Source organism: Podarcis melisellensis (genome assembly GCF_964234715.1).
Source record: "Podarcis melisellensis genome assembly, chromosome: 10".
NCBI classification, from domain to species: domain Eukaryota; kingdom Metazoa; phylum Chordata; class Lepidosauria; order Squamata; family Lacertidae; genus Podarcis; species Podarcis melisellensis.
The window spans coordinates 1,076,773-1,094,634 of NC_138542.1; the positions used below are offsets into that span (position 1 = coordinate 1,076,773).

General features: G+C 46.3%; 2 protein-coding genes across 3 annotated transcripts in view; one reads left to right on the forward strand and one right to left on the reverse strand.

The window, feature by feature from the left end:
* The window catches only part of RASSF8 (Ras association domain family member 8), a 100,718-nt gene that overhangs the window by 50,839 nt on the left and 32,017 nt on the right, over positions 1 to 17,862 (reverse strand). The window lies entirely within an intron of this gene.
* LOC309379019 (uncharacterized protein) lies at positions 9,840 to 16,238 on the forward strand. Its single transcript, XM_081927840.1, has 2 exons — positions 9,840 to 11,854; positions 15,241 to 16,238. The coding sequence occupies exons 1-2, from the start codon at positions 11,170 to 11,172 to the stop codon at positions 15,813 to 15,815; spliced, it is 1,260 nt and encodes a 419-aa protein (XP_081783966.1). The 5' UTR covers positions 9,840 to 11,169; the 3' UTR covers positions 15,816 to 16,238.

The following is a 17,862-nucleotide window of genomic DNA, read 5'->3' on the forward strand; positions in this document are numbered from 1 at the left end:
CATATTATTAGAATGGGACACCAAAGATGAAGAAATAAAGGGGGTTATGACAAGATGGGCAATGGATCTGGGATATAATATAGAATATGATAAATGGTTGAAACTATGGACTAGTGGAATGAAATTTACGGCATGTGTAACACTCAGGGAAAATTTAGAAAAGATGATGTACAGGTGGTACATTACACTGGCAAAATTAGGGAAGATGTATAAAACAGGAAATAAGAACTGTTGGAGGTGTAAAACCAAAGAGGGTAATTTTTTCCATATGTGGTGGACATGCGACGAAATGAAGAAATATTGGGAATAAATTTATAATGAGTTAAAAAAAATACTCAAATATACATTTCCCAAAAGACCAGAGGCATTCCTACTAGGAATAAAAGATTAAAGATTATATTTCAGTATGCCACAACCGCTGCCAAAAAAGAAGATAAGATTATATTTCAGTATGCCACAACCGCTGCCAGATTGTTAATTGCCCAAAATTGGAAAAATCAAAACATCCCATCGATTAGAGATTGGCAAACAAAATTATTTGAATTTGTTGAACTCGCAAAAATGATACAAAAAATCAGAAACCAAAAAAATACAAAGTTTATTAACAATTGGAACAAATTTATGATATACATCGAAGGGAATTATAGAAACTTAAAAACTATAGCAGGTCTGATATAGATCTTACGATGTGCAAACCATCAACAACTACTAGCTGCAGGAAAAATAAATTATGTATATTAAGAAGCCTGAAACCGGGAGGGATGGAGGTCAATAGGGAGTAGAAGAATGATCTAAGTTCTTAAAGATATAAAGATACAAATGCGTTACAGTTCTTTAACGGAAACGAACAATATTTTTATGTTATGTTTGGATATTTTCCACCTATTTTTATTAAGAAACTTAATAAAAAGAAATGAAAAAAAAGATCATGTTATTTCTCTCTAAGTCACATCTTTAGAGTGAGCAGATCCTTCTGTATTCTTTGCACACCACAAAAGCAACCAAAAGCAAGAAAAAGCAACGTATCTTGGTTTCTGGATTCTCTGCTCCTTTCCTTCCATAATTCAGAAGATTTTAAACAGCCTACTAATTAAAATACACACTCTGAGATTCATTTGCTGCCAAGCAGAAGTTGAAAGATGCAATTTGAACTCAAGTACTTTCTGTCCTTGTAACACAATGTAGTCAGTCATTTACAGAAAACAGCAACAACTCCAATATTCCGCTACAGAATTCAAATGACTCATTCTAGCCTTTTGGGGACAGGACAGATTATGTGCTTCCTTTCTCCTCAAAGAATCAAATGGGGTTTTAAAGTAATGAATCTATTTAAAAGAATCCAAGCCAACAAGCTTGCAGGAAAAGAGCAGCATATCCCGCTGCACTGCTGTTACAAAGAACTACAAATTTATAAGACGGTGCACAAAATTCCTGAACCCCCCCCCCCCCAATAGCATCATAACAATTGAACACTGGAAGAATCAGCCTACCTATGAGAATTGTTAACCATATTTCTGTTGCTTAAGTTGCATGCTAGGCAAATTTCTGAACTTTAGTACAATAAGCTTCTTGAAAAGCAAAGCACACATACAAAGACAAAAAACACTTGAAATCTGGAACTAGTGTGGGGTTATAGCTGAACTGGAAACATTTATTGCCTTCTAATTCAGCTGTTTTAAAAACATGTTTTATAAAGTTATGGAGTTAAATTCTTGCAGACTGATAATTTATTATATCATATATATTTTTTAAAAAATGAAGGCAGATGCTGCCAGAAGCAGTACAGTACTACCTTTTGCCTAAAATTAACCCGCTGTCAATTTCACTAGATGAGAGGAAATCTCTATAAACATACGCACTCATCTCTCTTTCTCTATTAATCTTAATTCCCACCTTTCATGGATCTCACTAGCTGTTGCTTCCACATGCCTAGTTAAACAGAACCACACAGAGATTTTTGTGAATTAAAGGTAATCAGCTTGTAAGTAGGCATGAAGTAGGTTTGAATGCTCCTCATTCTTATGAGAGAAAAATTCTCCATTCATACAGCAAACTAGCATACTGGGGAGTTAGAATCATAGAATCATACAGTTGGAAGAGACCACAAGGGCCATCGAGTCCAACCCCCTGCCAAGCAGGAAACACCATCAAAGCACTCCTGACATATGGTTGTCAAGCCTCTGCTTAAACACCTCCAAAGAAGGAGACTCCACCACACTCCTTGGCAGCAAATTCCACTGTCAAACAGCTCTTACTGTCAGGAAGTTCTTCCTAATGTTTAGGTAGAATCTTCTTTCTTGTAGTTTGGATCCATTGCTCCGTGTCCGCTTCTCTGGAGCAGCAGAAAACAACCTTTCTCCCTCCTCTATGTGACATCCTTTTATATATTTGAACATGGCTATCATATCACCCCTTAACCTCCTCTTCTCCAGGCTAAACATGCCCAGCTCCCTTAGCCGTTCCTCATAAGGCATCGTTTCCAGGCCTTTGACCATTTTGGTTGCCCTCCTCTGGACACGTTCCAGTTTGTCAGTGTCCTTCTTGAACTTTGGTGCCCAGAACTGGACACAGTACTCCAGGTGAGGTCTGACCAGAGCAGAATACAGTGGCACTATTACTTCCCTTGATCTAGATGCTATACTCCTATTGATACAGCCCAGAATTGCATGGGCTTTTTTAGCTGCCGCGTCACACTGTTGGCTCATGTCAAGTTTGTGGTCAACCAAGACTCCTAGATCCTTTTCACATGTACTGCTCTCAAGCCAGGTGTCACCCATCTTGTATTTGTGCCTCTCATTTTTTTTGCCCAAGTGCAATACTTTACATTTCTCCCTGTTAAAATTCATCTTGTTTGTTTTGGCCCAGTTCTCTAATCTGTCAAGGTTGTTTTGAAGTGTGATCCTGTCCTCTGGGGTGTTAGCCACCCCTCCCAGTTTGGTGTCATCTGCAAATTTGATCAGGATGCCCTTGAGTCCATCATCCAAGTCGTTGATAAAGATGTTGAATAAGACCGGGCCCAGGACAGAACCCTGTGGCACCCCACTAGAGTTGGCCAGCCTGGATCTCTATCTTGACATACTAGGTTCCCTAAGTTCAGTGATGAAGCCTTTCTGATGTGGGAGAATTTAAATTATAGGAAGGCCATAACTCATTAGCAGAGCACATGGTTTGCATGCAAGAGGTCCCAGGTTCAATCCTGGCATCTCCTGGTGGGACTGGGAAAACCTTTGGGGCCTGGAGAGCTGCTACCAGTCAGTGTAGACAGTGTTGGCTTACTGTGGTGACAGCTTCCTCTGCCACTAAAAAAAGAAATCCTATCTTCTGGTTCCTGTCCTGAGTGATGGCGGCTCTCTCAACACTGGAGAGGGGCGATCGGGAAGGGAATGAAAGGGGTTGAATCATTCCTCTGAACCTCCCAGGGTCCAGGAGAGCAGGCTGACCCGCAGTCGCCTCAAGGGCTCCTCCTGGGCGGATCAGCACAGGGGCACACAGAGCTGCTAAGTCCCAAGCACCTTTGCCATGATGCAACGCCCCCTGGACCACCATCAAAAGCAGAGGTTCTCCTAACAATTCTGTCATAACTGGCATTGAGAAAAGGTTCCTGCTGGAGAAGGACTATCCAGCAGCATGGAAGTGAGCTTTGAAATCGGGAGAAGATTTTATTCTGTGCTGGTAGTGCTGGGTGGAAGAGAGGGGGGTGCTCTGCTATATCTTATATTATGCAAGTCCCTAGGTTTATGATTCGACAATCCTTTCCAAATATAAGAATGGTATTTTGTTTTGTTTTCCTATTTTGATAGAAGTTGTTGGAGACAAGGCCCCCCCCCCTCCAGACCGAGGAAGAAAATGGTGAATCTTTGAAACTTGATTTAGTCAACCAAAGGAAAGGGGAGAAATGATGTTTATCTGGAATTTCCTGAGTATTATAGGATGAAAGGGATGAGCTGAGCTGAGGAGGGAGTTACCCTTGAGACTTCTGCTCCACCCCAAAGGACACTGGAACAACATTGGGGGAAGAATGTAGCCCAATGTCGCCATAGGAAAAAACAGCAGCAGCAGATACATAAGGCCAAATAAGTCAACAACTGGATTTATCCATACCAAGTTCAGATAGCTATGGGTACAAATAACCACAAACCTCAAAAAACTAGACCTTCACAATTACAACCCCTTGTGGCGACAAATTAACAAAGACTTGAGGAGATGGAACAACACCAACTTCACACTCTCAGACAAAATAGCCATGATCAAAATGACCAGCCTCCCAAAATTAACCTACCTATTCCGAACCCTCCCAATCTGGGTACCCCCAGCCCAACTCTGCAAAGGGCAGAAAAAATTATACTCGTTTATCTTCTCACACAAAAAAACAAGAATACTGTAAACCCAAATACCTACACCTCCCCGCCTCAGTATCCGCAACACAGAACTATGCTACATTGTGAACCAAGTGTGCCACATAATCCCATACATTCTAGAAGATGAGACAAAACAATGGGTACACCTGGAGAGAGACATAATCGAAAATACCCCCATCACGGCACACCCATTCCTCCCAAACTAAGGAAAATCCCCACAACACTACAGTGGTACCTCGGGTTACATACGCTTCAGGTTACAGACTCCACTAACCCAGAAATAGTACCTTGGGTTAAGAACTTTGCTTCAGGATGAGAACAGAAATCGTGCTCCGGCAACGCGGCAGCAGCAGAAGGCCCCATTAGCTGAAGTGGTGCTTCAGATTAAGAACAATTTCAGGTTAAGAACAGACGTCCAGAATGAATTAAGTTCTTAACCCGAGGTACCATTGTAAACAGGTTAACATGGACCATGCTTAAAAATGGAAGAAAGAAGCAGGCAAACTGCCCCAACCCCATCCCCACTAAACCCCCTGGGCTCACCACCTACTATTCCACCACACAGCACAAAACTTCCAGGTAAAAACCTGACAAGCTAAAGGCTTATCCCACCTAGCAGACTTCTACAAAAATAGCAAACCCACATTAACACAAGAAATACAAGACAAACAAGGGACACCCAAATGCCCTGGCTAACACACTGCCAATTACATGCCTTCTTAAACAATCCACTAGTAAAACCAGCAGCAACCATGCCCTTGACAACCTTCGGAAACCTCCTCCTCACCACAGAGGGACACAGCAAGGGGGTGGCATCCACAATATACAAAACACTGCTCCAAAACCCCACAATCCCCCTTGACATAATCAAAAAACAATGGGAGGACGCCATAGGCTATTAAAAAACCCCACCCAACAGACTAGAATGTGGTCTTAACCTTCCTTTGAATCCGTCTCAGCTAAAAGAAAAGAACTCATTCTGAAACTCACAGATGGTACCTAACACCACAGAAACTAGTGCTGATATGCCCAGGAGCCTCACCAAAATGCTGGGGAGGATGCACCTCCAGAGGGACATACCTCCACATGTGGTGAGAATGTCCCAAAATCCAACTCTTCTGGACACCAGTCATACAAGAAATATGCAAAATAACTAAACAAGTACAGTGGTACCTCGGGTTACATACGCTTTAGGTTACATACGCTTCAGGTTAAAGACTCTGCTAACCCAGAAAAAGTGCTTCAGGTTAAGAACTTTGCTTCAGGATGAGAACAGAAATCGTGTTCTGGCGGCGCAGCGGCAGCAGGAGGCCCCATTAGCTAAAGTGGTGCTTCAGGTTAAGAACAGTTTCAGGTTAAGAACAGACCTCCGGAAGGAATTAAGTACTTAACCCGAGGTACCACTGTATTAGGAGTCATCCCAGAACAGATACTACTCAACATCTTCCAAGATAGTAATGCCAGCTCATAATCCACCTACTCTCAAGCAGCCAGAAGAATCAAACCCAGACACTGGAGTCATCTGCCAGGAGTAAACATGGACCAATGGTATCAAATAGTATGGGAAACAGGCTTACTCGAAAAGCTAACCAATAAACTGAAACTGACACAGGGACAAAGAGAAGAAGATGCCTTCACCCCAGTATGGCTCCCCTTTATCACATACATAGCCCAACAAGAAAATAACAAGAATCCACTGGCAGCATGCAAATCAATATGGCTATCCTGACCCAAAAACCCACCCCCTCACACACATAAAACAGATCTCACTACAGCCAACCAAAGACAACCAACCACACCCAACCTCTCTCACCACCAAGGAAATATACAGCGGTACCTCCGGTTACAAACTTAATTCATTCCGGAAGTCCGTTCTTAACCCGAAGCCGTTCTTAACCTGAGGCGCCCATTCCTGCTGCCACTGCGCCACCAGCATGTGACTTCCAATCGCATCCTGAGGCAAAGTTTGCTACCAGGAGCAACTGCAGATGGTAACAGCAGTCACGAAATTAAAAGATGCCTCTTCTTGGGAGAAAAGCAATGACAAACCTAGACAGCATCTTAAAAAGCAGAGACATCACCTTGCCAACAAAGGTCCGTAAAGTTAAAGCTATGGTTTTCCCAGTAGTTTGACCAAACTGCGGGAGGCAGTGGAAGACAGAAGTGCCTGGCGTGCTCTGGTCCACGGGGTCACAAAGAGTCGGACACGACTAAATGACTAAACAACAACAACAAAGAAATAGGCAGATGTTGCATCAGTAAGCTGAGCTGCCGTTCCTGCTCCATCTCTAGCTCTGAAGCTGGGAGGAAGGCTGGGCGTTGGGTCAAACCAGGAAAGAGACCTGCTCTTTTTCCCTACACCAGAAGCGGGGGTGGCTGAGGAGACTCACCTGGGCACGGCTGCTTAAGGGCACTTGGGACACTTCCTGCCCTCCCCACGGGGTGGGTGACTTAACCACAAGATGTGACAAGGGTTGCCATATTTCAAAATGTGAAAATCCAGACAGAAAAGTTGTTGGATAACACTGTCGACATGGGCTGCCATATGCATGCATTTTCCCAGACATAACCAATTTCTGCTCTTGAGGGTGAATTATTCCGTATATGTTTGGGAAATTTCAAATATATGGCAAACCTACATGTGACTAATGCTAGAATATTTGCCAAGGCCAGTAAAAATATCACAGGAGCCCCCCCCCCCCCGCTCCTAAATCACTCATATATTCATAGGGCTAGAAATAACAAAATATTGCAGAAAATTGTGCCTATCAGCATTATCTGTATGGCTGCATAATTCAGAATCTAAATTGTCTGGACACAGAACCTCAGGCTGTGGTGTACAATAGCAAGTTTCTATTGGGGGGGAAGAAGCATACTTTTGACACAATTATCAAATACATACACACTTTGCAGAAACATTTCCCCCCACAAGTAATCAACAAAATACATACAATAGCATCAAACTACAAAAAGTGGAGTAAAGTAGATCTTGCAGTGGAGAAGGTGCAGAGTAAACGTAATTTACTCTGTACTGTTAATTCACTTTACTACTTTTAAGTAAAACTACATTAGCCAAAAATAGTAATACATGCATATTCTCCAATTTTTTAAACACTTTGTCCACCTCCAAACAGTTACATAACCTCACACTGCATTAACTAACTATGAACTGCAACAGACATAGAAGTGTTTACTGGCTGTTGCTATTTTACTCATGGGAAGTGGTCATATTTCAGCTACAATCCTTTACCTAAATAAATAAAGTTAGAATACCTCGACAGTAATGAAAACTTTATTAAGCCCCACAGAGTAATAAGAACATTAGCTTATAGCTTTATATGGCATATTAGTTGGAGGCATATTCAGCTGCAGTGCTAGAGTATTTTTCATTACACAGAAAGGGACAAAATAAATTGCCATTCTCCTCAAGTGGTACCTTGGCATTTATGCACTAGTTTTCTGAAATATAGGTAAAGGTAAAGGTACCCCTGACCATTAGGTCCAGTCGTGTCTGACTCTGGGGTTGCAGCGCTCATCTCGCTTTATTGGCCGAGGGAGCCGGCGTACAGCTTCCGGGTCATGTGGCCAGCATGACTAAGCTGCTTCTGGCGAACTAGAGCAGCGCACGGAAACGCTATTTACCTTCCCGCCAGAGCGGTACCTATTTATCTACTTGCACTTTGAGGTGCTTTCAAACTGCTAGGTTGGCAGGAGCCGGGACCGAGCAATGGGAGCTCACCCCGCCGTGGGGATTCGAACCGCCGACCTTCTGATTGGCAAGTCCTAGGCTCTGTGGTTTAACCCACAGTGCCACCTGCGTCCCTTTTCTGAAATATACTTTAGCATCGAATACTATAATATATAAAAAGTAAAAGTAAAAAGAGGAAGCATATTATGCTGTCTCAGTTGCCCAATACAGGGCTCTTTAGATAAGACAATCCCTCAAAAGCATTTTCTGGATTACTAAATTTCTCTAAAAACAAGTCCACCTGCTAATCTCTTTCAGGAAAAGCCCTTCTACATAACAAAACATTATTTCAATGTGTATTGTGTTCTAGCACTGCTTAAATCATACCTCTTACGGACAAAAAAATTATCTGGTAGCTGCTAAGAGACTGACTAGTCAGGCAGAACTTCTATGAAGATATATGAATATTTCTGGGAATTCCGGATAAAATTGACAAGCATCTGCAGTTCAAGCTGCAGAATACTAGATGGCAAAAAACAGTTTGTGGATTTTCTGTTGCACACAATACTAGTTTTGAAAGCTGGCATTTGTTGGACATATGTAGACATGTCCTGTACTTCTTGGGGTTGTGGTTCACAATGAAGACTAGACAGAAGCAGTGGTGGAAATAGAAGCGTTCTTGTTGTCTGGCTGTCTCAAGAGACAATGGAGTGTGCTTCCGGGAGTGAAATTAAACCGCTGCATTAGCAGTGCCGCAGTGACCTCACCAGGGCAGTGTGTCTTGAGGTCCTGGGCTGTCCAGATGTCAAAACCCCATCCCCCTCTTGGCCTTGCTGATGTAGTCATATGTTTGGCACCAGCTCTGTTGCAGGAGCTGCCAGAAGGAGGCCTACAAGGTTGCATCCAACTGTCTGAGATTCCACTCCGGAGCTGTGTAGGGTTTACTCCTCAGCTTTTTCTTCAGCAGAGGTTTAGGATCAGAGCTTTCCTTCTAGGGATGGGCTACCTTCCCAGGTGGACAAGCCCCATCTGCCCTCTACATTACGTGCAGAAACTGCCTTCTTGACCACTGGACCTACTCTTGGTCTTGTCCTCTCAATTTGCCAAAGCCTGTCTTCACTGCAAAGGCCAGGCTAAAGATGAATTAGTAATCTCAGGACAGCAGCACCGTGCGCAAGAGCAAGGCCAACTTCAGCTGCATCCTCAGCGCCAGCCCCCCGAGCTTGCCAAAGCCACCGGCCCCCTTGCTGCTGCCTCCCATGTTGCTCTCTGCTCAGCATCCCGCTGCTGTGGGAGCCATGGAAGGCTGCATGTCGGTGGTGGCTTGATGAATGAAAGGCTGCATCGGAGTTTACCTCAGTGCGGCACAGGGACTGACTAATCAGTCCCCGTGCCACTGAAAAGCTGCGTTGGAGATGCTTGCTGCCCCACACCACGTTGAGGTAAACACTGACACAGCCTTTTGGCCTTGGACAATTGGCGAGTTTTCAAATGGTTGTGTGGGCCAGATTCATGACCCTTTCGGGCCACATCCAGCCCCCGGGTCGTAGTTTGCCGACCCCTGGTACAGAGCATTCAGAATCCTATTGAAGAAGTCATCAGCAGGAGCAAGTAGTAGAGAGATAATTGTTTCATCCTTTGCTGACCCACAAGGCAGAGGTTAAACACTATACCATCCTAGACAACAACTTGAAGATGAAGAAGGGTGGGGGAAGGAGGGTGACTACACTGGCTTTTCCCCAGATCAAAGTGGGGACAGATGCCCTGTCCCAGTTTCAATCAGACATTGCTAACAAAGCGTGTTCTCCTTCAGGGAGAGCACGTGTTGCGGTGGGGGCCGCCAGGACACTCCAAAGTTGGGAGGCGGGCTAATTGATCGTTGGCCACTGATGCGATTGGGGCTTCCCTTGTTGTTGGGAAGAAGTTAATGTTGCCATTTATTGATTGACAGCCAGAAATAGTAAAACTCCTTGCACGAGGCTAGGGCTTCCTCTTTTCGCACGTGCATCGGATTGATCACAGTGAAGGGAGACGGTTGTATTTTTCTACTAATTACCCTTTATCCTTGTGTCTTTGACCTGCTTTAATTGCATTAGCTCTATTTAATTCTTAATTTTGTCCTTTGATTAAGTTTCCTCTCTGTGTGATAATTATTAATTTTATTTTAACTTTCCCCCTCTCCTTCTAAAATTTTTACCCTTGCATTCCCACCCCCCTTAGTCTATTAATTTTCCCCTATCCCCCCCCCCACTGTAGCTTACCTTAACGTTCAGAGGCACTAGGCCTCTCCGAAGTGCGCCCAGCCGCAGGGGCGTTCGCCCGGCCTCACGCAGGGGCGCAGCTGCCTAGGCCTGGTTCCTGGTTGGACAAAGGGCCTTTTTCGGCAGCGCCTGGTGCTGCGCCAAAGCGGGGGTGCCGCCGGCCCTGCTGGGCCTTCTTAGGCTTTCCCGAGCCCCCCCGCCCCCCGCCCATTTCTGAGGCCGGATTCGGCCTTCTTTTGTCCTCGGTGGCCCTCCCTGCGAAGCGGGGAGGCCTGGTGTCTGGCGGGGCTGCAGGGAGGCAGGCGCGGCCTAACTTGGGCCTGGGTGCAGGCCCGTTGTGTTTGTGCCTTACCCTGCTCCGTTTTGGCGGGAACGCCATTTTCCGGGCTTCAATTGCTCGCGCAGGCCATCTAGTGGCCATTCTGAGGCACTGCAGCCTGTTATATTATTGCTTTATTGCAGCCTCCCTGATTTAAATTGCTCACGCACACCCTCTAGTGGCCGTTCTGAGCCACTGCAGCCTGTTTTATTATTGCTTTATTCAGGCTCATAATTGCTGCCATCTGGTGGCCATTCTGAGCATTGCTGCCTCCCTGATTTAATTATAAAGAAATACTTTAGACTGTTAACTGTCCACTTTGTGGACATTCTGTGCATTGCAGCCTGTTGTTTTATTTTAGTACAGGGAAGCTAATTTGCTGCCAGCTAGTAGCCAATAAAGGAAAAGGCACCTTCTGGTTAATTGGATGCTCCTTAATTAAGTAGCTTACTGTTTTAATTTGGTTCATTTTGTGATCGCCAGGTATCTGGGGTGCATTAACTTCTTTTCTCGTGTTGATATTTCTCTTTCTTGGTAGCCATCATGTCTCCTAAGAGAGTCCCAGCGCAGCCTGCCTTGACCGTTCCGCCTAAAAGGACCATTCGGGGACCTTCTCAGTCGCTTCGATCCCCCTCGACTGGTCAAGCCTCAGGGCGTCTGCAATCTTTGGTTTCGAGCCTGGCGGGTGATCCAGCTGCTTTGGCTCGCTTTGCTTCTGAAGTAGATGGCCTGATCCAACGCTGTAGCGCCGGGCCTAGCCAGCAACCGGCGGTGACCACTGCGGCTGCAGTTTCTTCACCTTCTGATTCCGCATCTAGCGATGAAAATGATCTGCCCATGTCTGGTGTTTTGTTTTCTGATTCTCAGTTTTCTAGGAATGCAGGCTCAGCCCCTGCATCTAGTCACACGCGGGAGGGCAGAACCCCTTCTCGGCGCACAACCGGGAGGGGGCGACGGGGAAAGGCCCCTTCTAGGCATGGGGGGTCTTCTAGGCCAGGGTCAGCTTTGCAACCCTTACCTAGTGCTTCCGTGGGTTCTGATCAGTCACCTGCTACCTCTTCTCAGTCTGTCCCAGGCACTGCACTTCAAGGTCCAGCATCAGAGTCTTCTGAGGAGGACAGCCTACCTGTGCCAGCCAAGTCCTCTTCGGGCGGCACACGCCGCCACAAGAAGTCTTCTGGAAAGCGTGCGAAGAGAGGGCGGAGGGACACCTCCTCTTCATCGTCAGGTACATCGCAGACTTCAGAGTCTGAGTCTGAGGCCTCCTCAGAATTTTATTGGGGTCTGGGAGAATCGGCTTCTGGTTTTCCCAAATGGATTTGGGAGCGGAGGGCCAACTCCCATCGAGCAAAATATGGGGCCACTCAGGAATACTTAAATGGGGTGTTGTTACCTGATATTAAGAAGTCGACTAATTCGGTTAGGGATGTGATCCCAGGGTGTCACCTTTCAAAGAAGTTGAGAACTAGGATATTGAACGGTCGCTATGTCGACATGTTCAAACTGAGCCCTCCAGTAGACAGTTCGCAGGCCCAAGAGAAGTCAGTTCGATCCTCTAAGAAACGGGCTGCTGATTCTAAAGTGGATAGAACCTTCGAGCACTGGTTGGATTGTTTCCAGGTTTTTGCCGGGATCGTTTCAGCATGTTATCCCAAGAGAGCGGTTCATTTAATTGTCTACCAGTCTATCGTACGTAAGGCGTTCGAAATGGCTGGTCAGAATGCTGCCTTTGATTATGATGAGAATTTCAGAAGAAGGGCAGCAAAAATTCCCACGGCCCGATGGGATCGGAGGGATTTGGATGTATGGACCACTTATGTGGCCCCTCAGTTTGAAAAGAAGACCCCTGAACCTCAAAAGACAAAAACAGGAGGTTTTAAAAAGCGCTTGTATTGCTGGGATTACAGTAAAGGCTCTTGCCAGCGACAATCATGTAGGTTTCCTCATGTCTGCGAAAAATGTGGTGGCAACCACCCGGGCTCCACTTGCTTTGGCGGCCGCCGGCCCTTTCGTGGGGGAAAGGGGGGGTCACAAGCTGCAAAAGCAGCCCCCCCTCAAACAGCAGCTGGCACTTCTAAGTGAGGCGGATATGGTTTTAGCTTATACGCCGGTACGGCTTCCAGAATTGGTTCATTGGTTGCAGTTTTACCCTAACCGTGAGGCAGCTGCTTATTTACAGGAAGGCTTTTCTTCTGGTTTTAGGATTCCGGTAGCTACGGTCCCCGTAGCACGGAATCCGGTTAATCAGCAGTCAGTTAGGGAAAGGCATGAAGTGGCACGTAAAAAGATCGAGAAAGAAATTGCCTTACGTCGTATGGCAGGCCCCTTCCTGGCTCTTCCTTTCGCTAATCTGCATCTCTCCCCCTTGGGAATTGTTCCGAAGAAAGCCCCCGGGGAATTTCGCCTTATTCATAACTTATCACACCCCAAGGGTTCGTCAGTAAATGACGCTATCCCCCCGGAGCTTTGTTCAGTAAAATACGCTACTCTTGATCATGCGATCAAGATGATCAGAAAATTTGGGACAGGTGCCCTGCTGGCGAAATGCGACATTGAGTCTGCTTTTCGTTTGTTGCCAATTAATCCTCAGGATTTCTGGCTTTTAGGGTTCCAGTTTGAAGGGGCATTTTATTTTGATAAAGCCATGCCCATGGGCTGCTCAATTTCATGCGCAGCTTTCGAGTGCTTTAGTACTTTTCTTGACTGGGCCTTGCGTTTTAAAACCGGCCTGGATGGGGTGACCCATTTTTTGGATGATTTTTTACTGGCCTCAGCAAGGGACACGGGTGACTGCTTGGCCTTGCTTCAGGCTTTCGCATCTCTTACGGAGGAGTTGGGTGTCCCATTGGCATCGGATAAAACCGAGGGACCTTCCACTCAATTGACTTATTTAGGTATCCAATTGGATACAGTTGCATCTACATCTCGCTTAACTGAGGACAAATTGGTTAATTTGCGAAGGATAATAGAAGAGATGCTCCCATTACGTAAGGTGACATTGCGTCAGTTGCAGTCCTTATTAGGCCACCTTAATTTTGCATGCAGGGTGGTGGCTCCCGGTCGCCCATTCTGTGCGCGCCTGGCCAGGCTTACGGCCGGCTTGCGTGCCCCTCATCATCGGGTGCAACTGTCACCTGGTGTAAAGGCGGATTTGCAGTTATGGCTTGAATTCTTGAATGAATTCAATGGGGTGTCATTATGGCAGGACACTTTGAACCTCCATAATGACTTCCAAGTGCATTCTGATGCAGCAGGCTCTCTGGGTTTTGGGCTATACTGGAAAGGTCGTTGGTGCGCATTGCCCTGGCCGCCATCGTGGCGAGGGGAGCCTATTACGCGGGACTTAACTTTTCTTGAGTTCTTTCCCATTGCAGTGGCAGTGCACCTGTGGGTCAAGGAATTCAAGGACCATCGAGTCTGTTTCTGGTCTGATAACCAGGCCGTTGTGAACGTGTTGGCAAAACAGTCGTCCCGTTCAGCCAGGGTATCGGCCCTTCTCAGGGCTTTTGTTTTGCATTGCCTGCGCTTTAACATTGTGTTTTCAGCTCGATTCATCCCTGGCGTTTCTAACGAAATCGCTGATGCTCTGTCCCGTTTTCAGATGGAGCGGTTCAGGTCCCTTGCTCCAGAGGCGAATCTGCTGCCAGAAAATTTCCCGGATCATCTCTGGAACCTTGGCAGCAATTAGTCTTACAGGGAGTAGCCGCATCCATTTCACCTTCCACTCTGCGCTCATATAATCGAGCTTGGACTGACTTTTTAAAATTTTGTCGTCAGTCTTTGTCTATGGAGATTGTGTTATCTCCTTCTACTTCACAGGTGCTGCAGTATTTGGCGCACCTTTTCCAATTGGGTCGAGCGGCCAGGACGCTCAGGATCCAAGCAGCGGCCATCTCCTTTTTCTGTAAAGCTTTCTTTAATAAGGATCCTTGCGCCAAATTTGTTGTGCGCAGGGCTCTGGAAGGTTGGGGGAGGCTTGGAGCGTGACCCCCTTTGGTAAGAAAGCCTATAACATTTGATTTGCTTACCAGCATGCGCTCGAAGTTGAGGAGCGTCTGCTGGTCCAGATATGAAGCGCGGCTTTTTTCAGCCGCCTTTTCTTTGGCCTTTTTTGGTGCCCTGAGGGTAGGTGAGGTGGTATTGGAGGTCATCCGGGGCAGAGAGTCTAGGGGTTTGCTTTTGCAGGACGTAACTCTATCCCCTTCGGAGGTGGTCCTATCTATCCGGAATTCAAAGACAGACCAGTTAGGCAGGGGTGCTACTCTTAGGCTCCCCGCCGCTGGGGGTAAAGGTCCTTGCCCGGTTAAGGATACCTCCAAATATTTGAACCTTAGGCCTAAGGGGGAGGGTCCCTTCTTTATTCACGAGAATGGTGCCCCATTGGCCAGGCATCAATTTGCCAAGGTAATGCGCAAAGTGATTGCAGCTTGCGGTTTGACGGCAGCAGATTACGCCCCTCATTCTTTCCGCATTGGTGCTGCCACTTCGGCAGCTCATTGGGGGTTGTCTGTAGAAAGAATTAAGAACATGGGTCGTTGGAAGTCTAATGCGTTTCGCGGCTATGTGCATAGCCGTCGTTGATTGCTTGTACTTACATTTGCTTGTCTTTCTTAGGTGTGGCGGCTGTTCGCATTTGGATGGTGGGCCACAGCATTGTCCACTGGGCCAGCATCAGAGCGAGGGAGTCTGGACTTGGACCCAGTCTTGGCCTGCCTCATCACGTGCAGGTGTCCTGGCTGACCAGACGTGGAATGCTGTGGGCCGAATTGCTTCCCCTTGTTCGGAAGCACGTGAAGTTGGAAGGGCCCCCTTCAGCTATCGTGCTCCAGTTGGGGGGAAACGATCTGCCCGCCACAGACTGTTGTTCTTTACGCTTTACAATTCAAAGGGACTTAGTTGAATTGGCAGAGTTTTTACCAGGTGTGAAAGTTTTTTGGTCCCAGTTGCTGCAGAGGCGCACCTGGCGTGGCAGTTGCTGTCCAGCTGCCACTGAAGGAGCCAGAAAGCGCGTTAATAAGGTGGCAATGAAAACAGTCATTGCTCATGGTGGTTCCGTGATTGCGCACCCCAATATCACCTTCAAGGAGGCCGTCCTTTTCAGGGACGATGGTGTGCATCTTTCCCCGTTGGGAAATGACACATGGTTAAATTCTGTTGTGTTGGGTTTGAAGGTGGGGTTGCAGTTGTGAGTGGTTGGCGGCGAGCTTGAGTGCTCGGTGGCGGTTAGGCATTGGTTTATGGTTTGGTTGGTTGAGGGGCAGTGGTTGAGTGCCTGCCCTTGGTAGGTTGAGTGCCTGCCCCTCTAATGCTGCTGCTGCAAGGGATTCCGTTAAAGGAATTGGGGGCTAACTATTGCTTGTCCACTCTGTCAAGGGGGCTCGGGCCATAGCAATGAGCTCCTGGTTGCATTTGGGGTGAGGGCAGGTTCCCTGCTCCGCGTAACCCCCAAGTGTATTCCCCCATTCTGACTTTCGCATCGTGCGGAATGTCAGTCTGTCCCCCATGGTGGGGGCAGATAGTCGCAACCAATGCCTACGCAACCACTCACAAATTTGTATTTTAATAAAGTTGTGGCCAAAATTATGCCAAAATCTTAAACAAAAATTTCTGTGTGTAGTGTGAGTTATTGGGGTGGACCTGGGGACCTCGACACGCAAAGGGATTCAGATTGCTCAGTCACCCTGGAGTCTGGCTACGTTTACATGAAAAGGAAGTGCTTCATATATTCATCATGGGCCTCTGAATAAACTGAGAGATCACATTGTCCAAAATCCAGACTAGAGCAGGCAGGGCCCCCACAGAACAGTAATTTGCTCTCTCTCTGAACTGGCAGCAGGAAGTGCTTTCCCCCCAAACCCTGGAGGTGGGGATTAAGAGAGAGAGAGCACGCAAAAGGCCACTTCTTTCCACCAGCCTTCTCTTTACCCTGCTGCAGTCCATCTGCAAGCTTATGAGTGTTAACAAGCACACATAAGCACCTTGCTTTGCTTAAACTGAAGATTATTCATCTCCTTGTTAAAAGATAGTCATCACAGAGCCTAATAGGACCAGAAATTCGAACTGTGTAGTAAGTGCAGTATAGAGCTGGTTGTTATCAAAAATACTCAAAGTTGTTATCCTGAATTTAGATCCTCTTCTTAGACAAGCTTGAAACAGCAAGGCTGTTTTTTAAAGCCACATGTAAAAAGTTGGGCAAAGAAAGCTACCTGGTTACTCCCAAGTAGGCCTGTACAACTCGTAGCCCATCAACACAGCCATGTATTATGGTCTGCTAGGTGGTCTACTGGGGACGCGGGTGGTGCTGTGGTCTAAACCACTGAGCCTCTTGGGCTTGCTGACCAGAAGGTTGGCGGTTCGAATCCCTGCGATGGGGTGAGCTCCCGTTGGGTCTGCTAGCTTGCTATAAGCCCAGATAATACCTACTACTACAGAACAAGTTTACTGCAAAAACACACACACAAAAAAACCACTCGATATATGGTTATCTTAATACTTATTATGAAGTGGTTAGGAAAAACCAGCAAATCAACGCTACTGGATTTTCACATTTGCTAACCCCGCATGTCACAACTTCTGCTTTAAAAACAATGTTTTTAATATTGTCTTTATTCAAGTACAACATTCTAGTTGACATTTGAAAAAAATTGCATCTCATAAATTAAAATTCTCCTAGAGGTGATGGTTGTAGTATGTGCATGCATGGGTGTTTATATACAGTATTAAGTGGTATAAATCAGCAGGGCTGTGAAAGTATGTCCACTCCCAGGTTCAGAAACTATGAATTAATTGAAAAACCCAATTTACAAGGGGATTTAGTAAACTGGTTATTTAATAGGAATTACTATTTACAAGTGTCTAAACAATATCATGCATGTTCTGCTGTTGTTTAGTCGTGTCCGCCTCTTCGTGACCCCCTCGACCAGAGCACGCCAGGCACTCCTGTCTTCCACTGCCTCCCGCAGTTTAGTCAAACTCATGCTGGTAGCTTCGAAAACACTATCCAACCATCTCGTCCTCTGTCGTCCTCTTCTCCTTGTGCCCTCCATCTTTCCCAACATCAGGGTCTTTTCCAGGGAGTCTTCTCTTCTCATGAGGTGGCCAAAGTATTGAAGCCTCAGCTTCACAATCTGTCCTTCCAGTGAGCACTCAGGGCTGATTTCCTTCAGAATGGATAGGTTTGATCTCCTTGCAGTCCATGGGACTCTCAAGAGTCTCCTCCAGCACCATAATTCAAAA

What these genes read in the sequence shown, in the direction of transcription:
- LOC309379019 (XM_081927840.1), top strand. Translation starts at nt 11,170, where the DNA reads ATGTCTCCTAAGAGAGTCCCAGCGCAGCCTGCCTTGACCGTTCCGCCT. An exon ending in CACCTCCTCTTCATCGTCAG is followed by an intron (nt 11,855 to 15,240) that starts GTACATCGCAGA and finishes TGTCTTTCTTAG; the next exon opens with GTGTGGCGGCTGTTCGCATT.